Source organism: Falco rusticolus, chromosome 11 (genome assembly GCF_015220075.1).
Source record: "Falco rusticolus isolate bFalRus1 chromosome 11, bFalRus1.pri, whole genome shotgun sequence".
Taxonomy (NCBI): domain Eukaryota; kingdom Metazoa; phylum Chordata; class Aves; order Falconiformes; family Falconidae; genus Falco; species Falco rusticolus.
In genome coordinates, this window is record NC_051197.1 from 20773826 (window position 1) to 20801652 (window position 27827).

Here is a 27827-nt window from a genome sequence, read left to right on the forward strand (position 1 = left end):
AGTACAGCGTAAGTGACATCCTTTTTCTCAGAGAGGTTCAAGGCTCATTGAGTCTGGCAATTCAATTACCCTCTCAACCCAGAAACAACCCTCCTCCCCTGTTCCCTCTTCTACTCCTGAGCTCAGGTGTAATGGCGGAACAGCCAGAGCAGCTACATTGTACATGGCCTGTAAATATCTAAAAAGCCTCAGGCCTAAGAGAACAAGAATCCCTGACCTTTTATGATTGCTATAGCAGTTTTCCAACAAAACAAACTACATACAATAGAGCTCTTAAGTACCTGACAAAGTAATTAATTTTCAGTACGCTGCTGTCTAAATACTCTATATTAATAATAAATCATGTTTAAATAAATACCTGCATGCTTATACGAGGATGAGGACAAAGAATTTATTGAACTAAATCTCCTCTGAACAAGTAGAAGGGTAATCTGCTGTAGGGAGTTTCTCAAGTGAGAGATGAAGAAAGATTCAGAACAGGGACTTCAATAAGCCTAGAAAGCACACCCCAACATCCTGGATTTATTGACCTGAAATACCTGAATGTTCTATGTGTCACCTATTTATTTTGTCTAGAAATTATGAGATACATATATAAGCTTCTGGATTAAAAATAAAGTTTATATCCAAGGTGAAAACAGCAAACAAGATTTATCATTTTGAAAAGTATTTTCAATGACATGTAAAATATCCTTGATCATGTGAAGTAAATACATTTATGACAATGACAAAAAATATTCAGCAAGCATATTGCTGAATGGTATCTCAATGATTACTTCAATGAAAGTTTAGAAAAATGCATAACAAAAGTGAAAAAGTACTTACTGGTTCCATTAAAGACTTTCAAAATGATAAGTTAGAAGATTTAGCATGGTTTTCAAAGGCATGCCATTCTTGTTTTCTATGCGCTCTAAAAGCACATGGTACAGGTACCCCAACCACCAGCAGCACTAGAATGAAAGAGGGGAGAGGACACTGCAGGAGCAGCCAGGGTAATGGGCTCTCAAACCGACTCTCCCAGGGCCATGACTTCAGGTGAACCATTTCCACAACCGGTACCCCTCTCTCAGCTTCCACCTTACATCTATTGCTTGCTTGGCAGAAAGCAAGGCAATTCAAAATGCAGTAGTGTAAAAACAATAGTACACACCTATACCTACAAAACAATCCTATTAATAAATGAAACCAGAAGAATTTACTGACGCTTTTTTCCAAAGAACAGAATTTGTTGTAACAGAAGTATTTTCTAGCAAGGGCACCAGAAACTAATTCATCAAAAGGAAAATTCACCCTAGCAGACTGCAGCCATCAAGTCAAGGTTGGGTTCCCTCTATGCACTGTTTATTTCCCTGAGAAGTTGCTTGGTACATGAATTACAAGAGGCACAGCCATTGACACAGAGGTCACAAATATGCAAGACTTGTTTCTCAGCTCATGACTTCAGCTATTTGCTAAGCATATCTGGTTGTGGGGTTTTCTCACTTCTAGTTTTTTGGGTTTGGCGGGGGGGGGGGGGGGGGTGTTTGGTTTGGTTTTCTGTTTACTTGGTTTTGAAGTTCGCATTAGAGCTGTTGCAGAGAAATGCCCCGACAACTATGCTATATTAGATTTCTTCCAATAGGGTAAGGAGAGAAAGCAAAGGGTAAGACTGTATCTAAACTCACTCTTGGAACTGGATTTCACAGAAGCAGCGCTGATTTTAGGCATGCAATTTCTTATCCTAACATTTTGGCTAGCAGAAACCAGCTACCTGAGTTTTTAAAAATTCCTCTGTGTGAATGTTTCCTTGCTGTCTATGCAATTATTGGGCATCAACATGAGGTAAAAGCAGTTACCAAAACTGTTGTATATTTTTTATAAAAAACACTTTCAGAGTGGATACAGAAGGTATTGATAGATAGGGGTAGGGTCCAAAAAGAACAGCTATAAGTACATTTCAGGAATTGAAGATACTTAGATTTTCCATAAAGAATGGTAATTCCCCTGAGAGAATAGTAGTATACCATTTTTTTCTAAAGCAGGATTTCCTGATAAAACAGCAAGTGATCAGGTCACCTGCCCAGGGCAAAACCAGCATCTTAACTAGCATCTGCAGCTTCCAAGATGATTTAAAAGAGTTATCATCCAACAGCCCAGACTCTATAGGGTTGATCCAGCTCATGGACCATCTGACAGGATAAATCTGGCCCTATTAAAACCTGTAAGAGCATACCCATTGGCTTCAGCAGGGCAAAGAATTCAGAACTTCAGGGCAAGTTCCTAATATTATTCCAGTATACCTTTGCCAAAATGCAACTCCCAAAGCTCTGCAGTCACACCACCTTTCACAGAATTCAGAATGAATCAGGAGTGAAAGTGACTTACAAGTCACAAAGGAGCTTTGTATTTCTCAGGCTACCAGAATCTAAAAGACCCACCAAATATATCATTCCAGGCTGCTGCTGCTGTTAGTTGTTCTTCCAACATCTGCTGATGCTGTCTTCAGTCCATCTTTCCTGGTTCCTTTTTCCCAGCTTTTATGTTTCAATAATCAGACCATTTTTCCTTCCTCAACAACACATCACCCTATCCTACCCAACACAGAAGCATAGCTAATCTTAATAAGACCATGCTGCTAAAATAATTCCATAAAATTTGCTTTAGGTTTCCTAAACATACTACAGTACAATGATGAGATGGAGACTAGCAGTTTCATTACTGCCTTCTACCTTCTCTGTTCAGTTTGCCTGCCTCACAATGCCTGAAAGAGGTAATAAGCAGCAATATGCCGCATACTATACTATAGTTGCAAACAGATGCCTACCTTCCTGAAAATAAATGCTGCAGTGACAGAGTACAGATTATATAAGAACATTGCCTATATGCAGATGCTGGGCATAATGCCAATTACTGTAAACCACATCAATACATAGTTATAACTGATACATGTATCTTAATATCTCCTCTTATCCTAATGTTTCTTGTTAAGGTGCAGAATTAACCGGTGTCTTCTATGTACAATACACAGTGTAGTAAAAGCAACGTGTCTGTTAACTTGCACACAGCAATGCTCTCTTGCCCACTTCGGCTTTACCTGTGTTGGCCCTTTCAGCTGCACCTAACAGTGAGACGTGTTAGAGCATAAAACATGGCCAGAAAATCTCTGTAGCACCCCCAGTAGATTATGAGTCTAGTTGGGCTCATACAGACAAATAAATCACATGGCAGCTAATGATTCCACAGATGGGAAGCAAGTTTTAAAAGGTATGGGGCAATCAATATCCAGTCATCTTTAGGCTAGCCCAGACAGCCTAATTAATCTTGTCATATCAACTTTACAGTCATCTTTATTTATTTCTGACTGTTAAAAGTCATTTGTAAACCACAAATCAGAATAATGTTTTTAAGATTTCATTATGATCATAGTATAATAGCCTATTAAGGAACAGGTACAGTACCTCCAAAGAGGGGATTCAATTTATTCCTGTAGTATTTTATTATAGTCTAAGTGACTGACTACATTTGCATTAACCAGAGCCTCTTACTATAAACTGCAAAACACTGAGATGACCACATTCATACCAAGTATCTGCCCAAAGCACATTTAAACTATAATCACTTCTTAAAAAAAAACCTCACAAAAAAACCCCAAATTTAATGAAAGAGAAGTTTTATAACTGTAATACCTTAGGTAGCAGCAAGGTTAAATAATTACATGTAACACTCAGTATTTTGAATATCATCATACTTGAAAACCATCAAAACCAAAAACTCCATAGAAAAAGTGACATGAAGAAATAAATTTGCACTATACGCTATCTGTATGGGCACAGAACAGCAGCAAAATAATTAAAAATTAGCTGACTGTTGAGCTTTAAAGCATCTGTTGTAAACTACCTTTTTAACATTTATAAAGATAGACTTTGAAAAGCAATCTCACTAACAGAACTGCAAGTAACTTCTGTTTCATGCTTCCATGTACTACTGCAAGCCTGATTTTACCTTGTTTGCAATACTCGTGATGAATGACTTGATGTCCAGATTAGTTGGGCAACTCTTCTGACAGGGGGCGTCCACACACTTTAAACATCTGCAGGAATAAAAGAAAATGCGTCAAGGAGACATGGAATACAAATGCTGGCAATAGCATAAGAGTTTCAAGTTAGCATGGTAGAAGACAAGCCACAGAGGAATAATACAGAGTGTTTTCATAAAATGTCTATTTAAAACCTCAAAGCACTGCATGATCATTATTGACTTGCATTCAACACTGATGCATTACATTCTGTCGACTCCACTTCAGAAAGGAAGGCAGTAGGGTGCAGTTATAAACATATAGACTACACATCTAAGTATTAGGAAACAGTGTCTAATTACACAAAAGTAATTTTTTCCCTGGAATCCAAGATAGTTAAGCTTCTTATAATTTCATTTTTCTATTTGAAAAACATCTGCACTGTGAATCTGAATTTATTTTAAGAGTTCTGGAAGTGTCACTGTGGATTAAATTCTGAATGTTGGAAAATCAGACATACTTACTTTGTATTGCACGTGCCAAAGAGGAAGAATGTTGATAAATTTTCAAGGCACCTTTCCTATGATATTTCTGTGACCTCTGAAAACAATTCAGTAGTCTTATGCATACTCCCAACTGAAATCCCTAAGACCCTCTTCTCTTGTGATCCCTAATGACAAATCTAACTATATATTAAATACTAAGTAGCAAAGATTTATTGTCTGTTCCTGCATAGGCATCAATGAGGATGTACCAGTCTGCTTACTGGCTCAAGTCCCATCTAAGGATTCAGCCCTCAGGGCAGTCTACACAATTCGCAGTAAGCAAACCTAACAAAAAACGGTAAAAGTCAGCTGAAGAAGTTAAACTGTTCTCTATTAAACACAAAGGTATTTGCACACACTTTTGGTTTTACATATCATAGGTCAAATGCAACACCACTAATTATGTCAGAATTCATGAAGTTATTCCAGAGGCCCTTTCAATATTGATTTATTAACATATAGAATTTAACAATCTATGGAAAATGAAATAAAATCTGTTTTTTATGTAATATATGAGCACAACTACTTATGTAAGTTCCATGAGTCCACCTTAACTATTGTTCCTTAGTGACAGTAACCAGTGGAACTGAACATTTTCAAACACAGAAAAGCTGCATGGACTACATGCACAAGGAAATGAAGAGCAAGCAACATTAAAAGGAATGAAATGCCTGAAATACCTACAGTGAAAAACTGGCCTGACTTTGTCCATCACAAGCATTGCTTTTACTTTTTTGTTGTTTTTTTCAATTAAGGGTGGAATAAGAGAGAAGGCAAAGCCAGTTAAGTAAAAGATTAATTAGTCTTTCATTCTTCCTATTCATTATCATCTAGCTGGGTATTACAAACACCACAGCGCCAGCAAAATGTGAGGGTACATGTGGCAGTGGCTGTTAGGATTTTCTGATAGAACTAGTCATGGGGAAAAGGTCCCAGAGGAAGTATTTAGAGAAAAACAGGTCTCACAGGCTGCAAAAGCTGGGAAGTCTGATAAAGCCAAATCTAGTTCAACACCGTAGTGGGTTACTAGTTCAGCTAGTCAGGTTGTCAGAGGGCTCTGGCAGAAGAGCACCAGCAGGTTTACCTGTGGCAGTTAAATTACTGCTGCCCAGCACGACCCACTGACAGGCATGTGTTATAAATACCTTAACAAGCAAAGGCAGGCTAGTGGGGATCTCAAAAGGTTGACATGGCCAGATCACTGAGTCAAGAGGGTGCTCTTAGCATTTTAAGTAGACTGAAAGACAGCAAAGTTTTAGTACTAGAAGCCAGAAAAAAAAGGAGATAGACTAGACAAAAATACACCACTACGAGGGCTCAGATGATCATTTTGCCTGTGTAGGCAGTAAAGAAATAATAGAAGTGGAAAATCACACGTTTAAAAAAGGCAACAATTCCATTATGACTTCTTGCTCTTCACTTCCCTGAATGTGGCTTCCTTTAAAATACGAGCCCTGTATCCAAGACCAAAAGAATTGCACTTAACATAAAATACATTTCTGTGGATTATATATAGAACAATCTCATGTCAAAACTGACCAGAATGGCACCTAGCAGGATAAGCAGTGTACAGATTACCCACTGTGGCTAGCAAGCATATTTACCAAATTATTTCTCTTTTGATTTTTGAGCCAGTTTGAAAATAACAGCTGTTGAAAATGTCAGCTATGGGGGGGTTGGTGGGTAACGCAAACTTGAATGTGAGCTTTGGGCAGGTGGGGAGGGTGCCATGAATATGCCAGTCCAGAATTTCTCTTATAATAATGCCATCTTTCGATTCTCTGAGCACTCTGCAGACTGAAGTGCACCAGGCTGCCATTAATCCCACTTATCACCCTGACAGCTCAGTAATTACACTCCCACTATAGCCAGGTACTGTAAGGTACTATAGTCCTAATAAAACATCAAGCACTGTGCAGAATGCGTGCTCGTGAGGTGTTTTATTAAACTTGGGGGGTTGATCATCAAGTGACATTAGTGTTGACCTATTTTTCTATCTGACAATAAATTATCCTTTGACCATACCATAATAGATATTACAGAGTGCATTTACTGTACCAAGAAGCAAAGGTAGTGCATTCCGGCAAACCAGGCAAAAAGCATAAATAAAAACAGTAGAATCACCCACCAGAGAGTTATTACATAAATTGCTGCAAGTGATTGATCCTTTCAAAAACCACAGCTAAAATACCGTGCTTAAGAGAAGACCAAAAGTTACCATGAGCTGCAATTCCACATGCATGTCCCCATATGAAAAAACATTAACATTAACAATTACATTTCTTTCCCTTTTCTGTAACTGTCCTCCCACCCTATGAAATCCCACCTTTCATTTTACAAGGTTATTCCATAACTATGGTTTTAGCTCAAAGTAATGTACACAACAAACCAGAAATTTACATTAAATTTCTCTAATTCACCTGCTAATTCCTACCAAATTTAAATGAAGAGCTACATGTTCAATGATTTAAAAAAAATAATAGTAAAAAAACCACTCACAACCCAAGAAAATGAAAGCGCCATGTTTTTAAGTGGTCGTACCATTCTGGACTGCATAAAAATACAGAACATTAGACAAAGCCAGACCTATACTAATCTGAGTATGTATCTCAGCATCTCTTAGTAAAAATATAGGAAAAATCCTTCCAACTATCAGGAAACACCCTATCATCAATTTTTTCCCTATTTCATGGAACAGTATCTCCTTCAGAAACATATAAGCTATGCTGAGTCTTAAAAGATACCATATTCACTTCATATGCATCTTGAATTCTATATAAAAGGCAACACCACAGTCTTTGCACCACTAAACCCCAACTTGAGGAACTCAAGGAAAAGGAATGATATTTTCCATTTTGGAAGCACTTAGCTGTTGGTTCAACTCAGCCTCACTGTGAAATGGTAAATTAAGTTAGATATAAAACCCCTACAAATGCTAAGCAAGTATAGCATATTTATATAAATATTTATGCAAATATTATCATTTGGCATAGCTTTATAGACATGCCTATGACTATATAATGACAGAAATCCATGTTTCCCACACATATAAGCTCAAAATTTACATCTCTTGCCGAATAGTGTTAAATTATACATATGCATCCCCAGTGAACTTAAAATCTTTGACTTCTTATTTTCAAATGTTGCAGCACTAAAGTTATTTATTGTTTAAGGTGCTTGTATTGAGTGTGCTTGTAAATCTCTTTCAGGAACAAAACAAAACATGCAAAGGATACTTAATGCGGTAGCCCAACACTACCAACTATCAGGTTTGTACCTATCAATTTTGACAGTGCAAAATAAGCACCTAAAACCATGCGTGTACACACACAAACTCATGCAATTGACCTCTAATACTATGGGTACTAATAAAAAAAAAAAGGCAAAAAACCACAAAACCACAGCAGTAGATTACAAACATCTTAAGACAATAAAAGGAAAAGGCACTTCAAAAGCAGTAATTTTTTTAAATATAATAAAACAGAAAAATGGACTAGACAGAAGTTGCAAATTTCTGAAACACATACTACCCATTGGGAAAAAAGATGCTAGAAACCATGAGGTATGTCTATGCATAAGAAGGAATAGAAAGCAAATGAGGAAAAGAAAGGACAAAAAAGTAACGACTTCTGCATCAAAATCTTTTCCTTTAGGAAAAAATGGTATCAGAAACCAGTTCTCTACTCTTGTGTACAGAAGAAAAAAAGGAAGGAATAGCCAAGAATAATTTTCAATTAATAGTTTTCACTGTTTAATTGTTGAAATATTACCCAGTATTTTATTTTAAAGCTAAAATATCTGACCAACAGTCTCATTTCTAGGTCTAGACCAGCTGTTAACACATTTTTGCTTCTAAACAAAGAAGGGCAATTTAGTTATATCATTACCTAAAATTACAGTGAATGATTGTCTATCTAACTGGCAATAACATTATCTGAAGTGCAATCACATGTATGCTGAAAGGCTGGGGGTGAAACAGGTAATTTGGAGTAATGTTCCACAACAGATCATTGCTGATAACCTATCAAATTTTCATATATCACAAAACAGGGCAAATAACCTTTATCATGGTTACTGTTGGCAGAGGTTTAGAAGCAGATTAAATCCTAATCCATTTATTTGGGTTTCTGCAGGATATAAACAGTCATTTTGAAAAAAAGTCTTCCAGCTCTACTATTTGTAGAAATTTCTAAAACTTTATCCACTACTCAGAGAAATAGCCCAGATACCCATGTAACAGTTTTACACAGGTCTCATAATGATGTTCTGTATACACTTCCGGAAGCTTTGGTCAATTAATTTTAAAAGAATGGTAGAGCTGATTACACCCAACAAACTAGAGGCCAGTTTGCACATGAGACCTAATTCTGATGTCAAGGCCTTTCTTTGATTCCAAGTCTCTTGCACCGCTCTCTAAAGCCTGAGCTGGGGATGGTCAGCAGTGGAATAAGCAAGCCACATGTAGGGAAGAAATAAACCTGTAATTTCCAGATAAATCTGTAATACCCAAGCTAAATGTCCATTGCCTTTGATGACAGAAATGAAGAGCATCTCATAAGTTTTTCTCTTAAGGTTCAATCCTTTAATGACTTATGACTAATATTGCAAAATTTAAGCTTTCTTCTCCCATTTGATATTGCTGTATGTAGCATCATCAAGGAATTTGGACATATATAGACTCATTTAAATGAAATGTCAGGATAAAGATCCTCTACTGCAACGGTAAGTACCTACTGCTGGCAGATGTTAAAAACAACCTGATGCTATTATTTCCTTTATTAAAAAAAACCAAACAAAACAAACCCCCCAAATCTGACAATCAAACAAAAAAAATCCTGTACCCTTTTGTCTTCATATTCATTACATTTCACAATGAATAGAAGAGGAGAAAAAGATTATAAAGAGATTTTGTTGCCAAGTTTAAATACCAAAAGACAGTAACAGTTGATACAGGGGTTTGATGAGTACAAAAGAAAAATGATACTTTGAGGAATATTTATTTTCATTCAAAGTCAGGAAGCAGAAAAAGGTACTCTCACATGCAAGGCTGAGAACTCTGTTGTGTACGTGCAATGTAACAACGAAGACAAAATAATCTTAAATTAGAATCAACTATGAACACATAATTTTGAACCATAGAAGAAACAGATTTAATTCCCAAGAAATGCCTCTGAACATAAAGGGCATCAGAAACTGCGTAAGAGGCAGCAAACACAGACTATACAAGCAAGCAAGTACCACGGTCTTGGATATGTAATACTGGAAAAAGAAATGCCTAGCCTGTTCGCAATGTGCAGGAACCATAAGAAACAAAACATTATGACATAAATTGGCAATACTAGTTCATATCTGAAGAAAGAAGGAAAAACTCGCACATCACCACTGTTGCCTCTTCAGTCTCCTGTGAGCCTTTGCAGACCCACAGAAAATGGGACAACTTCTCTCTCAGTAAATTAAGATGACCAGAGGAATAACATTTTAAATAGACGCCCTAGAGGACTAGAGACAGATACGACATTGCTGCTAGCAGCTACAGGAAGTGTAAGGGAGGTGCTTTTTATTGAAAGAAAGAAATGCTCAGAGTTGAAAGTTAGTCTGCAGATACAAAAACCTCCTACCCTAGCGCAGAATAATGGCACTTACAGACAGGGTTATTTTCCCACACTTAAGAGGTAGTGAATCATATGGACATAGACTCCAAATCATTCCGTTCATCAATGGCTCATCTTTCTCTTTTCTTCTTTGGCTCTCTGTACAACCATAATTCCTCTTTTCTCATCTACTTTGGAATCGCCCTTGAGTGCAGGAACTCTCCCCTTTGCATCTGCTTGGCTGTCTTCCTGTTTTCTGTAGTCTTTTTTCCCCATTCATCTGAAACTTCTCCACTTCTCTGTCCTGCACCTTTTCACAACTTTCCAGCATAACTCCATTTTAATGGAAAGTTTTGATAACATTAAAAAATCATGACCCAATGCCTGCCACTAAGTATTTACGACAGTAGTATAGGAGAGTGCGCACCAGTCACTTTTTAACACATCTTCTGAGTTTTTGCCATCCGCCACCCAGCCCTTCAAAACCTCCATTTCTAGTAGGTTCCTCCACTAAAACTGTCCTTGCCTAGCGACATCTCTTCTGTCTGTCTCAGTCTGTGATCAGACACATACAAATAGTGGCTACCAGATGACAAGTGGATTGGGGGGATTTCCTCTGAAACGCTTGCTGAATGACGGGAACACAGCCAGGCAGAGCTCTGTCCTCAGCTCAGGGGTAATGCTCTGAGCACTGCCCCATGGCGAGAAGCCTGCCCCATGTCAGTTCATGGGAAATTATATGCAGCCTTCTCTTAAATTTCTCCTGTCATTTTACTAGGACACAGAATTTTTCACTTACCATACTGCAATATAACCCCAAATATTGCAATTATAGCCTTTATTGCACTATAGCCTTTCACCCATTTTATATAGCCTGTATATCATTACTTTAATTTACTTCAATTTGTACTGTTACAGAATAAAACTCCTATACAAATTAGAGTTGATTAAAAATAGAAAAAGCAGTGCAGCTTGCAGAATATTGTAGCAAAGCATGCATATCAACACATGCCAAATCAGAAAAGCTGTAGCATCCTTTTACCACATCACAAATCAAAACAATCTTTTTTTATATATAATGCAAATAATTTCAACCATCTTTTGCTTTCTCATAGACTCAATCTGTGAACAAGAAAATCAAATAAACAGTTCACATTTCTATCAGAAGCTATCTTATATGCAGCTCATACCAAATCAATATTATCACTAAGAATATATTTACTTTAAGATCACCAGTACTAGAATCTGTATGGAATACCTTTCAACAGCTCCTTCACTCCCACACAGGCTTCCTGTTCTTTGGAGTTTTACTAGGACCATTTATTTACAGCATCTATAAATCTATGTTTTGTTTTTAATCCATTTGTTATATATTGCTCTACAACATTCAGAATTCTTTGACTTCAAAACCAAAGTTATTATGTAATATCTCACAAAAAAAATATTGCCCATGCTCTCAGACCGTAAAGGCATGAAGTCCAGCAAGCGTTCTTCCTCCTGAGTGGTAGATCTTAAATGGGATACATCAACCATGCAAGCATGGGCAAACTCAGGTACCACACAGCTCTCTTAGGTCAAACCCATGTACATGTCTTTACCTGCAGCAATTATTCCACCCGAGCCGCTGTAACTTAAGACACAAAATGAAACTCTGATTCTTCATGTGAATGTAACTTAAGACACAAAATGAAACTCTGATTCTTCATGTGAATGCTATTCTTTTCCATTTCTTGCCTTCATTTCCTGGTGACAACGATTTCTTTCCAGTATCAGCATATTATGATTTGGAAGGGTCTATTAAAAATAAAAATCTCTTTCTGCTCCATCCAGGACCACGGTACATCAAACGCTGCTTCGATTCTCATTTTTTACACTACTGGTGACACTAGGCTTACATCAGGTAATGTAGTCAGAGAGGAAGTCAGACTTTACATACAGATAACACAGAGACAGCAGCCGAGTCTCAGCGAGGTCAACCTGTTTTCCATGAACTAGAATCTGAGGTTGCTCTCAAGCAGCAGTTACCAGTTTGGGTGCTGTCTGCCACAGAAAACTATCATGGGGAAACAGTACCTGATGTGCTCAGGAGACTCCTGGTCTTCTCATCTTTTCAGTTATTGCTTGTCCTTTATATTATGGCACCTCCCTAATGAACTTCGGTTGGTCCCTTTATTGATATTCTGTCCCAGACTAGAGCAGTATTACTGTACCTCTTCAAAAAGGTTGTATTTAAATTGCTACATTTTTGCAATTCCCATGAACGACAAGCTAGATATCAGCTTCAATTAGCTTTAAAAATTCAATACATTGATTTGTCCACTGGCTTTAAAAGCTGACAAGTGGTCTTGGGTTTTGAGTTTGATTTTAAAAAAACAGTAAGCCTCTTAGCTTTCCATATCTCTTTCTAACCTTTTTTGAAAAAATCCTCTGTGGAAGACTCAGCTGTCTTAGCTCATGGCAAACACTTCCAGGTAGGGTTAAGTTTATAACAATCCTGTAAGAGCTCTGTACAGAACTACAGAGTTAGCATAGTGTTATATAATACCCTAAATGTTACCAGATGTGTTTAAACTGAAAAGTCAATAAATGTGGTGCTTGAATTTCTAATCTGAAATATTGTATCAGAATTAAAGTTTAGGTACCACAATTGGCCCCCACATCTTACACCTATTCTGTGGCCTACTTGCTCCCAACAAGTGCTTATTGAAGAAGTTACCATTGCTCTCTGAAAAATTATTTTGTAAACTGCTTCCAGCAGGGCTTAGTACATAACTGCCCTTAAAACTGTTGCTTTGTACAATGAAAGAGGTATTTGGGAATCTGGGTCTTCAAATTTAGTTATTTAAAATCCACATAAGAGGAAAAAAACTTGAACTTAGCAGTGTACAAAACTACGGGATACATTTACAGAAGCAAAAACTACTTACCTTGAGTTTAATTTTCAGCCTTACCTTTATACACAGACCATTGGCCAAACCCATAAATGCTTAGGGAAAAGCAGGTGCTGCAACTATTAAAGCCTGTACTAATGAATCTGAGGGCCACTTTTACTTGTACATAGGAAATCCATTCCATAATCTGGATAGCTATCCATTTTTCATACTTCATTCTTACAAAAAGAAAAAGAAAAAAACCCAACCAAAATCAACCAACAAACCAACCTACATTTTCTGAGGTACTGGGTAGATTATTTCTTCTCATTCACTTCAGAACTGAAAAAGAACTCTTTTTAATTTCAAATACAAAATTTCTAAGTATTATGGTTTTATAGCAATATTCATTCTGAGCATTGTCTCCTTTTTTTGTTTCATATTAAACATTATGAAATTTTGCTTTCAGAAGTATTAATCAATATTCAAAATTCATTAAACTACCCCAGAAAAACTAAGTAAAGCTTTTATTACTGTCAACAACATTTTTACTTAAACATTAAAGGTTTTTTAGAATTACCAAAAAAAGTAATCAAAACTCAATTTGCAACCTCCCTGGAAACACTGATTACATTTCACATTACATATTAATTAACATTTTTGCAACACCATAGGAACACAATATAGTTTGTTGCTTATTAAAGCCAAACTTGATGGTATCCCATATTATTCCAGTAGTGCAAAAGACACACAAGAAACACACTCATCGATAAGACTTTGATCCTACCTATTTAGAACTCCGTCTGTGCTCTTTCAAGCCCTTGAAAGCAGCATTTTATCTGCCAAACCAACCACTTGTGGCTCAGCCACACCTAGCCTTATGGAGTTTTTTAAATGGGTGCATTTATGTTCACCACAATAGTGATCCCTTTCACACAGGAGACAGCTGTTACATGATGTTCAATATCCTTTTAATCCTCTACAGACCTTAGACAGAAGGGTTGACAGAACTGACAGTTTTTATTATAGCTTGCCCTGTACACAATAATCTTCCTTCACCTGGACTATTCTCCCAGAAGTGTTACAGACTTTTTGACTTATATCAAGGATCATTTCTAGTCTTTTTAGGAGAGAAGAAATTATTTTTATGTGGCATGCTTCTCATGCTGTATAAATTACCTTTTCAAAATATGAAACACCTGTTGTCTGTTTATCTTAATGTCAATGAAACTCCTTCGGGTTTCACTTCAGGAAAAATACACTTTACAAAGTTCAGTCACAGACATTTTTTCTCCCAATATACCTTCATCATCTATGCACATCTTACAAATGGCACTCAGTACAATACATCATCAACAACAGGAGCACACATCTACCATTTTATTTGTATTGAAAACATCTAATACATTTAATAATAACATCTATAAACCATCTATTATAAAGTATAATGTAACTAAGATGCACGACACATCCTCAGCTAAAAACTACAAACCTGGAAGAAACCTGTTTCCTCAGTACAGCACCACACAGACTCTAATAATCACACCAACAGTGCTAATGCTCATCTGTCTTGCAATTTAGGCATGCCAGCAATTCCATCACAATTAATGCAAGAGTGATTTAAACAAGAACCTTTGTGGAGAAGTAGTCTTGGGAAAGACAGTAACAGCAGAATAAGCTAATGCTTCCCTTATTTTTAGGACATGAGTGCCAAAGAGTTATCTGGTGCTCTTTATACCATCATCCTGCCATTTGCCCAGAGGACTGATCTGATGTTGATCTAGAATCCAGCTACTTGCAAGGCAGGCTCCCCTGCCCTCTACACACAATGCATTCCCACCATTTCCAAGCCCATGATGCTAATGCAAGGGGAAAGGAGGAAAAAGGGTAAAAGACCAAGGAGGTTTGCGCAGGCTTTGCTGCTGGTGTCACCTGAACGTCTGACCCTACACTGGGTGTACTCTAGAAGCAGACAACAGCACAAATTACCTCATTGCACCCTTTTCAAAATAAAATATTCAAAAGTTTGTTTCCCTTGTTTTCAGACTTGTAGGGAAAAAAAAAAAAAACGCACACACAAAACATTTTTGGCTGCTACTACAATAAGGAACTCCAGAGAAAACTAAGAGGTCAGTCACATTTCCACTGTGAACCCAAATAAAGATGCTTATTCACATGCAGGAGATACATTATTGAGCCCAGTCAACCATCTTTTTCGAAATTTTAAAACTCATAGCCAGAGTATCCTTACTAAAGCTCAGCCCTGCCAGATCCCACTTCCCCCAGTTCATTATCAGACTGCTTAACTGTGTTTTATTTTAGTATATGTAGTCCCCAGTGGGACTCGGTTAGACCTTTCCTTTGCTTATAATGAAAGCCCTTAAGCAATTTGTTAAACCAACTTAATCCAGGTCTTCCAAGTGAGTTCTCATCCCCAGACCAGTAGGAACAGCTCCAGTGTCCTCATGCTTCCTCCCCTTAAAACTGATACAGCTACATACTTGAGAACCATGTGCCACTCCTCATCACTTTTTCTTAAGAGGATCTACTGGTTTGGAAACTGCAAGAATTCAGCAGCGAATTCTAAGACTTAATATTTTCTCTAGGAACTGCATGTGTATAATGACTATCTTCCATCTTTTGCAAATATGGAGGCTTGTCTAAGACTCCTTAATAAGTGACATTGTCACTTCTTAACATGTTCAGCCATCAAAACCCAAAAAAAAGGAAAAAAGCTTGCTATTTTAGTTCTAATTTTCTAAACTGCATATAACTTATACATATTTTTTTTAGCCACAGGAAAATCATATATCCCTGTTCATAATATAAAAGCATCCTAAAAAAAAAAAAAAAAACCCACAACACAAACATGTGGCATTTCATTGCATGCTTTGCTGGTTAAGGGAATTATTTCACTTTGCTTTTCTACCTTAAATGTATTCAAGTAGTAAAGATTCAAAAACAGTATCCCCTCAGCAAATGAAAAGAACTTCATGACACAGTAACAGAAATCATATAGGCAAACTACAGGGGTCAGCACAGAGCAAAGAGAAACCCTCTATAAATTACATTAAAAATCAATGTTGCATTCTTAGTATATTGAGTTTAAAGATACAAGTACATTTCAACAGTAGATGGTTGAAAATTCAGTCTTATTTGTTTACTGGATGTAAACACACAATTCATTAAGACTGAACAACTGGTATGTATGTGCTATATCTAGATCTTGCTATAATCACCTTCACTGTGAAGAATTTTACAACATTCACAATATGATGATGTAAATAAATGATGCAGCCAAAAGTCACCCTCCAGATACTCAATATTTACATGAAACCAATACATAATTTGCATTCAACTTTTTTTTTTTTTTTTTTTTTTTTTTTTTTTTAACCCAGAGCTTACGGAGACAGTAGTGGTAATACGCAGGCACGCTTTCTATCGATGTGAGTCATCACCAAATAAATTTAGAACCTGATCCTCTTGACAGCAAGGCTGGTTCCCAAAAGCACCACACTGCACTCTTCTACCTTACCACAGTTTCATTCATCCAGAGTAGAAAAACTTCTACATGCACACTACTTAATTGGGGATATAAGATAGCTGTTCAACCTTTTAAGTCTCACCAGCCAGGACTACTGTAAAGTTACATGGACAGAAGGCTGGACTAGATGACCTAATAGGTTTACACTATCTTTGCAATTTCTCCTAGTATGTTGAATAATGGCCTTTAAAAATGGCAAATATTTATGTCTGCTTATCTATCTGCAGTTGAGGTTTTCTATAGAGATAAGGAAACCTTAAAGAATTTAAGACTTCATATATCTCTCAAGTTATTTAGGATTACAAGAATGACACAAGTATTCATTTTCGTTATAAATTAAAACCCTGTATTTAGCACCTTACCACTCACTTCAAAATTAGGGTAAATAAAAGGACTCTAGTTAAGATAACAGTATGCTAAAGGATCTGAATTATGTGAGTATTATATACAAGGATTTTCAAATACAACCACCTGAACACATTTTTAAAAGGGGTTGATTTCTACATACTATAGCATGGCCTTTTAGGCGGATGTATACTGGCAAATAAAACATCATCTACTAGGTACCATAGAAAAGGTACCAGCCTGCTAATGTCAAGAAGGCTTCAGTGGCAACTAGACCACAATCAGTTCATCAGTGTTTGCAAAAAATAGGACAAACATTTGTTGCTAAAAGGAGGGCACAAACAATCCTACATTTTAGGTTTTACCCTTACAACCTAAGTAGAAAGAATTTTCACATCCTTTTAAGAAGATTATATAAAAGACAAAGTATTTGTCACATTTCCTCCCATACTGAAGCTAATGGCATAAAAATGAATACATTTTCTGGGATGGCTCAGCAGTTAAGTGCTGTCTGGAAAATATTTTAAAAAATGTTTTTTTCAGAGAAACATAGCTTAGAGAAAATTTAGGATGAGTAAGAAAATCATTAATCTGTTGATTCACCACGGTTTGATAAATCGTTTCTTTAATACATGCCTTTGTACACGCTCAAATTGTTAGACCTACACTAAATATAGCAATCCCGGGACTGTAAATGTAGTGCAACTGAAAAAGCATACTTTTCCCATTTCCCAAAGGCACTGCATTTTCAAAAACCTGATGGAAGGATTTAAACATTCTCTTTTGGTAGATAGTTTCTCTTGCTACAAATGAGCAGATGTCTGCCTTTTGGCAATTTTTTTCACAGTTATTTGAAAACAATTACAAAAAAATGTTACAATTTATATACAAAAAAGTACTCCACAAAGATCCAAATACTGCCATTCCTCAGACAAGTCACACAGAGACATTTCAGAAAGCCCAGGAATCAGTACAAAGCGCTTTGTCTCTTCCACCCTCCATTAGTACCTCCTCTCTCTACACAAAGCCACACACAGTACATTCCAGCAACTTCCCTGTCATTCTAATATCCAAGGCTTAGATGCTGAGATTTTAGTGTTGCTCTTTTCTAACCTAGAAGCATTAGGGTTTTATGAATACATCTGATAACTTCCAGCAGCTTCATGCCTCAGGATTTAAAGGATACTACGACACAGCCTATCAACACAATCACAAGTATAGCTTCCTTGCCAGTGTCCCTTAACAGTGAGGGCTACTAATTGTTTTCCTTACTCTTTATGAATGCCAAGAGGATACCTGCAAATTCAGACAGGTCTTGTTAAAGCTCTTTGCAGTAAGAATACTGAAACTCTCTACCCATGCTCTTTTTACCATGTACAAGCACCACTCTCCCTGTCCTGAGCACTACTGTTGCAAAAAGACATCAATACTCCCTTGGATCTCAGCTCTCATCATGAATGAGGCCAACAGGAGAACGTCCTTGACAGTGACCACTGTCAGTCTGCTCCATCCCTGCATCCCTGGCATCCCAGGAAGCCAACAGGCAAGCCTAGCTATTGATCCCCCTCTCCCTGGCTGGAATCTGATCACAACAGAATATATTCCAATTTGGGGTTACTGTAGGCTGGTAAGAGTTTTGATAGTGGATGATGGCGATGTTTTATCAGATTCTTTTCTCAGTTAGGACTTGCCTGGTTAGAAATTTTAAAAGCTGTTAGCTTGCCTGCATGAAAGCATCTTGATAATGGCTTCCAAATTTTAAGCAGCAGAAGGAAAGATACTTTTATGTTAGAATCCTACTCCAGCCCCATTTCAGGTATACTCAAGGGCTGTATTTTCTATGAGGGGTTGGATTGTGTTAAATATTGTTCAATCAAGAAAGGTACCTAAAGATACTAGAAACTACATAGGTTTCATCTTAAGTCTATGGGTTCTGACTAAAGTTATGCGGTTCAACAGAGAACACCAATATAAATTCAAGCCAACACTTAACCTGTGCATTAGTTGTGCTGCTGATACATGTACGTTACATAACACGAAGCAGTGGAACGGAAGACAACAAATGCAAGTAAAGGGTGTTCAGTCACTTGTAATTCAGTCAATACAATTTGTTTTTCCTTTGCAAGCCTAGAATAGCAGAAGCAGAGAGTTATCCACTCTTTAATTTACATTTCAGTACAGGCTTGAAATGTACAAGTCACATTATGACTAGAAATACATTCTTGGAAATAGTTTCTACTCATTATTTTCTACACTTCAAAGCAGTTTTTTGTATAATCAGAAGATGTGATATTTTGCCAGTCAGGAGAGGTTTGTCTTTCTGCATTAGACAGGAATGAAGAATACTAAAAGCTCTTTGTCTTGTCTTCATCCATTCAATTCCTTATCCATGACTAGCCTCCAGCCCCTTCAAAGATCAGGAGCTTTTCAGAGAGACAGGAGTTTGACAACCATCACTCAAAGAAAAAAAAATTGTTTCCCCCAAATGCCAAAAAAACCCCAAAAATCAAAATCATTGGAATTAAGAGCCCAGTACCTGTCTGTGTTTTTGAAAGATCTCTCCACAAAACCATTTTGGTGCTTTACACATACTAAAATCCAGGAAACTAAGTTCTACTACTTTGTGTTTACAAAACATGACCACGCAAAACGCTGTCCACAGTTTCAAACAATAGCAACAGAAATAGGCACAATATATTACATAAGGCAATATAACCCTCCTATTTATCAGCAGAGGAAGGAGTGATGCTGCTGTGGCAAAATAGCCTACTGATGGCAGAGCATGGCCTTTTCCAAAATATCCTTCAGTATGTTTATTAGCACAATGGTAGATACCATGTACTAGCATAAATGGTTAACACTGAACCACAAATGTCAAGACAGATTAAATACATTATGTGATAGATTATTCTTTTTTTATTGTGTTTCTTCACTTGCTAATTTGCACAACTCAGTAATTCATAAAAGGATCTCCCTGTCCTTAGTGCAAATTAGTAATTTTCTAGCACATGATTAAAAATACACATTAAATTTATACTTTACATTACATGTTTGTTGCCTTTGTGAAGATAAAAAATGTTACACATTCAAACGAAGTTCTAGAGTGACTGTTTTGTACCTGAAAATAGCTCTCCACAACCTCCTGACATATTTCTCAGTATCAGCCTGGTGAGTGTACTATACTATCACCTGTATTTATTCTGCTTAGCTTGAAAATATAAAGCTATTTTTTTCTGAATAGCTCTTGAGAGCGCTACTTACTCATATATTTTAAACTGAATTAATTTCTTTGCTTGATGAATCCTATTACTGTCACACCAGTAACATTATACCTGTCCTAATCCTTCTCTAACACACACTTTTTCTAGAGTATAAGCCTAAATTACTGTGTAGAGATCTCAAATAGAAGCAGGTTCCATCGAAACATTTAAACATCACATTCTGGGTTTAGATTCAGCCAAACGATCCTTCAACTACAGTTCACAGTACTGCTTTGCAAGAGCAACAGTAATGGTTCACCATCGTTTTTGGAGGGATAAGGGTTATGGTTAATGCAACTATCTCATTACTACCAGAGTTCACAATACAAACATTCCAAATAATAATGAATAGTTGAAAAAATGTTTATGTTCCGACAGAACAAACAAACAAATTTATTTTCTGATATTGTGATTTAATGTTCCCTTCCTAACAATTAAAAAAAATAAGCACATTCCAGAATTTTGCATATTCCCACAATATACATAAGGTGTGGAACACAAACCATCTCACCCAAAAGAGCTGAAATCAGTTTAGTCAGCATACATGAATTATGTGTGAGAAATGCCCTCAAGTATTCCATGTTTTTACACAGTCAGTTTATAATGGTTCATGCTGGTATCTATTAAATATTTTATTAATTTACCATTAATATAAATATTTTATTAATTTACCATTAATATAAAGTATGACATTACTACCTTATTCTTGGAGAAATAAGAGATTAAATTACTGACACACTGTATGCCAGGGGCAGGAGGAGAAAGATAAGTGGGGGGAAACATGGATTAAGAAAAAGTGAGAGAAAAAGAAAACACAACTGTTGCTAGCATTACTAACACTTCCCTTGCTAAGGCCCAATTTCTCAAGCCAAACTTATCCCAAGCGTGCCTTTAAAACTACCTTCTTGAAGAATGTCCAGCCTTCCTGGAGCCCTTGGCCCTTCAGAACTGTCTCCCAAGGGACTCTGTCCACCAGGCTCTTAAACAGGCCAAACCTGGTTCTCCAGAAGTCCCATGCAGCGGTTCTGCTGACTGCCTCTCCTTACTTCTTCAGGAATCAAAAAAACTATCATCTCGTGATCACTATACCCAAGACATCACCCAAACAACACATATTTGATTCCCCCAAATGCCAAAAAAAACCCCAAAAATCAAAATCAAAAACAACACATCATTTACCAGTCCTTCCCTGTGTGTATGTATTTCTGTAATTATAAATATAAAATTACACATACCTAAGTATTAATTTGCTGATTTTTCAAAAATGCTGTATTTCCACATTTTCGTTTTAAAAGAAAACGGGTATTTGAGTCACATTACAAAATGCAAATGCTTAGTCTTGCATTATGTTTTATGGAAGTGTACACTACTGTACTAAATCTTCATATTGGTACATCTTAAGTTACTTGACAAACTTATTTCTGCAATATTGTTCCAACACAGCTGATCTGAATTTTTCTGTCTAGTTAGAGATTTCTATTCCTTTAATAGAGAGCAGCAGCATTTATTTTGTAGGCTCAGAACACAACCTTATTACCACAGCTTTAAAATGAGTGACCCATCTTTTGTCATACTAACCAACAGACAAAAAAGCTAAGTGATACCCAAACCAAGTATCAAGAACCAATGAGCCATTTTCAAAAACATATTTTTTAAACCATGACTTGTTGCTAACATGCAACTTATCTGCATTGTAACTCCAGTGATTAGCATTCACCCTGAAAATGGTCAGAAACACAGTTCCTTAAATCAAGTCAATGAGCCTTAGACTTTAAGACACCTCCTTGGCAGCCCTGAGAATAAACCAGACTCACAGTGTGTGGCCTAACCCCTAGCATTGTTCTGCTCTGCCATCCTTGGGGATGTGGACCAGGTGAAAGCAAAGTGTCAAAACCCTTCGTTTTGGATATGGAAGCTGTATAGCTAGAACAGTGCCCGTAACCACATGTGGAAGAATTAGCTCTGTTCATTTCTTATTCTGCCACTAAACTTAAGCTCAGCATGATGCTGATACGTGTGCTATTTTCTGTTTGCCCACAGAGGCTGTGGAATGTCCACGCTTAGAGATATTCAAAACCTGGCTCAGAACAAGCTGCGCTGATCAACACTGCTCTGAGTAACAGGACCGGAGTAGAGGATCCCCCTGTGCCCCTTCCAAACTCAGCCAGTCTGTGATCCTACAAGAGATATTTAAAGTGCCTACTCCTGCCCTCCCTGGGGCTTATTAACACAGACCCAGACCTATGCTAACCACAGCTTCACTTAGTGCTACCCAGAGTTAACTCTGAACTCGGACAAGTCAAGTTCACGCCTGTACAAAAGACCGTTTAAGCCCCTACGCTTACCTAGGCAGTAGTCATCAACATGGCACCTGAGCATCTCTCACTCTTGGTTTGCACAGCTCTCCCCGTGAAAGCTGTAAGGCTTTCATTGTCAGATTTGGCAATGGAGGACTAAGGCACAGAACAATTTAGTGGCTTTTAGCAGCCTACAGCACAGAAACCACTTGCAGCCAAGCTTCCAAGGCAATACCAGAACCACTGAGTTATCCCTCATTCCTGGGTGCTCCACTGCACCATCAAGTTAGATGCTGTTGTCTTCACTTTGTTTAACAAAAGCTTTCAGACAATTTTTACTTAAAACCTACCATGACCAAGAGCAGAACTCTCAGTCTGCTACCCCAAGCAAACAAAATCACAGTCCCAAGGAAGTCGGTGAGAAGTCTGTCCCAGACTTCATTGTACCCTAAGGTGAAATTATAGCAAGACTTTTGCTGGGTTTACTCATACTTGTTCTGAAGAGTGAAGGCAACTCAAGAGTTACTTGGACTTCAGACTAAGTCATTGATCATCAGGAAGATTGCTAAGTGTCAGATAAAGAATCCTTGTCACAGACATTAATATGACAGTAAAAAAGAAAAGTTTCATTTTTAGACTGTTGTTGCAGTTGGAGGCATATTATTTAGACATTTTAAAAGGAAAAATAACCTGTAAACATAGCCAGTAGATTTACTAGTCACTGAGATTCAGAGTTCCTTGATGACATCTTTAAATTCTGTTTTAGAAAAGAATAATGGCTTAAATAATGTCAAGTTACATCAATTTTTGTTTTACTTATCACACACTTGTGAATGAACACTGGCTGGAGCACCAAGGTAACTGTATGGATTTTAACACATGCATGAGAACAAACTTCATACAGTTATTTAAAAAGAAATAATGTATTTTTGCATGACAAAAAAACCAGCTCTTTTCCAATACAAAATCCCATAGTATGCAATACACCATTTTTCAAATTCTGCTACATATAGGTGTAGTCTCAACAGTAAATATCAGCATTATGCTAGATAATAAAATATTTTTTCTATTTAGGGTGACACAAGTGTAACTTGTGAGACTTTTTTTTATAGTTCAGAGAAGTCTTATGACCACCAGTCATAATTCTCTGATACAATTCTCTGATAATTTTTGAAGATATGCCAACTTGCTGTTTGTATTTAAAAAACCCTTATTTAGTATTTTTGATTTTCAGAAAACTAAGTAGTCTTATTTGCATGGTTCTTTACACAAAGAAACAGAAAATATGTTTGAAATTCCTGGTAATGAGGAAAGAATGGGTATCTTTACATTGCTCATAAAATTCAGTTCACTTGATGTTGCTCTCCACTGTATCTAACTACAGCAGTAATTACTGCAATAAACAGTATGCTCTCACACTAATGAGAAATCCTACAGATTAATTTTTAAAGTGTTTTTCCCTTAATGATTCTCCTATCAATTTGATATCTTAGATCTAAATATCAAAATAGCAATCACACAGGGAGTATCTAGTAGGTTCGGGGTTGTTTCATAAAGAAAATACGGTGCAATTTAGCCTGTATACATACTGTATGCATCATAACATTAAATAATCGTTTTATTTTACACCTATGTTCTAGGGTTGTAAAAAAAAAAAAAAAGTTCCTGAAGGTTAATGAATGTTAACAGACTACATTCAAAACACACTGAACATAACATAGTGATTTATATGCTGATTACCACATGGAATAAAAATTTAACCCACTCAAGTATGTTACCAAACGTACCAGAAACAACATTAATATGAAGCCGCCTTCTTTTTTTTTAGTTAAATAGGAATCCAAAGAGAACATTCACACATATTTCTCAGAGAGTAACACAAAGAAATTATTTTTCAGTTGTATGCAACATTTTGAAGACATGTTCTGTATGGCAGACTCTTACCTGACACTAAATTCAGACAAGAAGTGACTTTCTTAGTCATTTCATAACACTTTATTACAACTTACTACACTGCTATCTTTGGTATTCACCCCACACTGTAATAAAACAAATCAGGATCTCCCATTTGATAAAAAACAGTACGTCTGAAGACAGCAAGCATGTGCACGTTGTTTGCAATAGAATGCACAAATCAAATGTTTTATTTGTACTGGGGCTGGCACAAATCACTTGCTAACAAAAACATTAGTGCCATCCTGAAGCTGCACTCTGCAAATAAACAACTTTGAAAAGAAACTATCCTGAAGGAAACCTCCACTTTCACCTGTCATATAAAGCATCCATCTGTCTGATGCACACTTATGGAATGAAAGTGAAATTGAAATGTGACTGTGGTATCTAAGAATTCTATTGAATAACTCTGCAAGTATCCAATAAAAGGGGAGTTTGTGAGAAGGAAACAAAATCCTTTAATCAGACTTTAAAATTCTTTCAAAATACTTTAATTCAGTAAATTCAAAATATAGCAATCCCTAAATTAAACCATCTGCGGTATAAAGAGAGGCTCTGGGACGATAGACCTCAGAGTTTGCCTGCTTTCAGCCAGCATGTTAACAAACACATCTTCCTGACAGAGCCCACACTGCCAAAGAGCAACTAGGAAGCAGTATACTCCAGAGAGGAGCCCCTTATGTCACAAACCATCAGTCCCTTCTGAAAGCTGCCTTTAAGTGCTACAGACAATTTTAGAAAGTACTTCCAGCCTACAGACGTGAGGGGCAGGTTTTGTAATTTCTCATACCAAGTGAGCTACAAAGTATGCGTTTGAATGGAATTCTCCACTGAGAGGATAAACTCTCCAAAAATGTCCCTGTGAGGAGTAGTGTGAAGCTTCTACAGTTGGGAGACTTCAAATTACAAGACATTATAATATGGAGTATATTACATATTAATATAAGTGACTGGTACAAAAATACATTGTGAAACAAAGGCAGATTCTTCTCTGCAAGTGTTTTAAATACTGCAGTACTCATGAATACCAACAAAGCGCACATGCTACAATAACACATAATATTCAGAACAGATGATAGTGTAAGGAAAAATTAACTTTCAATACATTCAGTGGTATCTTTAAGATATCTGTGTCTGACTGTTTTCTTTTCTCTTTATTCCAATAGTAATATGTAGCTTAGTCACTAAGACATCCTGTGCTACGTACACAGCACTACTTTTACTAAAGCAAATGCATGTGGAAACGAATTGACTATCAAGCTCAGGAGCATCCCTTTACTTTTTTAAATATTTTAATTGCATGACTCTAGGGCTAAGAAGTAAAACTGTTTCAAAAACTCATTCCAGTTTCACGTTCTTCTGCACTCTGCTTGGATGACCTATGAAAGGTCAATCCTTGTCTTGTTTTAGTTCTGTAGTATGCAGAGAGAAAACCACTTCCCAAAGGGGCTGTGAGCATCAGTGGTCACTTACGTGACGATACCGGGGCTACAGGCACACCGTGCTTTGCTTTTTGGTGCATCCCTGTTACATGACCACTTGACTTTGTATCAGCACAGGACTTCAGAAGCAAATCTCCCCGGAGAGTGCTCCAGCTGCAGTTCCACAAATACTCCAAACTGTACCCAGTCTGAGGCGTTGAACCAGCAGTATGGGATCATGCCAAAAAGGAATACTTGCAGTTTATATTGATCTCTAAAAAATTTAACTCAGCCTTATTAGTGTAACTTGCGGGAAGAAAGTTACATGAATGTAAACAGTTGCCAATGAACACTGAAGTTGGTTTTAGAGACTGAATATTTGTCTTTTTATCTATAAAACAACAGGTCATCGATTAAGACTGAAGCTATTCATTTATGAGTCCAGAAAAAATGCAAAGGCTATGTTGTCTGAACTTTTTGAAATTTTCCTAACACCAGCTACTACAACACTAGCAAAAAATCCCAGGTTTACACCCTGGTTGCCAAAAAAACCCCAAACCACCAACCCTAAAATAAGCTATTTTGGTGAATAATACATAACATCATTTAAGCCTGTTTCCCAATATCTTCAACTTTACTTTTTCTTTACAATTTCTTTCACCTTTTAAAATATCAATCCTAATGTAAAAAAACAAGTAGAAGAATAAACACAGCAGAAAGTTCTTGCTAGCTTTTTCCTGCTCCAGGAAAAGCCTAGGAACAGAGCATGCTTACAGGACGCCCTGAATGTCACCAAATCCAAGCCATAGCAGACCCAGGAATAATATGAGCAGCCTTTCACTTTAGCAAAGGCCCCTTATCTGGGCTGCCCAGCACAACAGAAGTGCTGTACTACCACATTAGGAAGAGCAGCATCACCCTAAAAGCTAGTTACAAATCACTGGTACTTTTACATCTAGCTTTAAAACAGATACATACGCATCTTAAATGTTGTCCAAAACCCAGCAAATACTTGGAACGCTTAGTAAGTGGCATGCAGTCACATCCTACATGAGTTTCTCTTTCTAACAAGCTTGTGTAAGACCAATGCAGTTACCTTCCCTTCCACAAATGAGGAGGTAATATGCAGGTTTCACCTCTATGTGTTTATTGAGACTAGAACAAAAACCAAGGAAAGCTGAAAAACAGTATATTGCCAGGTACAAGTCACAGTTTGAAGTATGAAAAGAAAGCTGCTGCTAGTTAACGGAAGACACTGACAGAGCAGGTCTCTGCAACCCTCAGTACTATAGCATCCTACAGAGACCAAAAATACATGACCCAAAGAAGTGACATATGAGAAAAGTTCCTCCCAACAGTGGTTTTCTTAAAACCACAACCAGGCTTGCCTGCAAATATGTCTACCATGAGATGCTGCCAGGAGGAATTTAGAAATCGGACACCTGTTTACCCACAACCACACATACTTTTCATAACCCCTACTACCTCTTAACATGGAGGAGGAATTGCCAGCCTGCAATTCTGCAACACACAGTTCCCATAAACCTTATCTGCATTTCCCTAATTAGACCTTGTTGCTTAGCGTTTCTAGGTCAGTTACACAGAAGATGCAGCCTTCTTCAGTCACTTTTCCAGAACTACCGCTTCAGTCTCTGGTACAAAGAGCAGTGTATAAAACTTTGTCCCAGTGTACAGAAATACACATCACTTGCCATGCTGAGTACACAGAGACAGAGGTGTTTTCCAGAGCTTCTAAAACAAGCATGGCGTCTACTGCTCACAGAGAGGCACAGCAGACCTCGCATCTTCTGTAACCTCCATCCAGCAGGCAAGTTACAACCTAGAGATTTGTTTACACTATGTAATATTAAATGTTATGTATTTGGATTGTAAAGTGTATGTTGTAGACCCCAAATTTATACCTGATTCTAATGTATAATAGTATAATCCTAATATTTTTTAATTTTTCAAGGTATAACTACATTCAATAATCTATGTAACAAATAC

At 37.1% G+C, this 27827-nt stretch overlaps 1 protein-coding gene across 1 annotated transcript in view; it reads right to left on the reverse strand.

Annotated features, from left to right (window-relative positions):
- Positions 1–27827, reverse strand: part of DPYD (dihydropyrimidine dehydrogenase) — a 366851-nt gene that overhangs the window by 265673 nt on the left and 73351 nt on the right. Inside the window, exon 4 of the mRNA XM_037404065.1 lies at positions 3982–4069. Within this exon, the coding sequence (XP_037259962.1) occupies positions 3982–4069 (88 nt within the window). The remainder of the gene's footprint in view (positions 1–3981; positions 4070–27827) is intronic.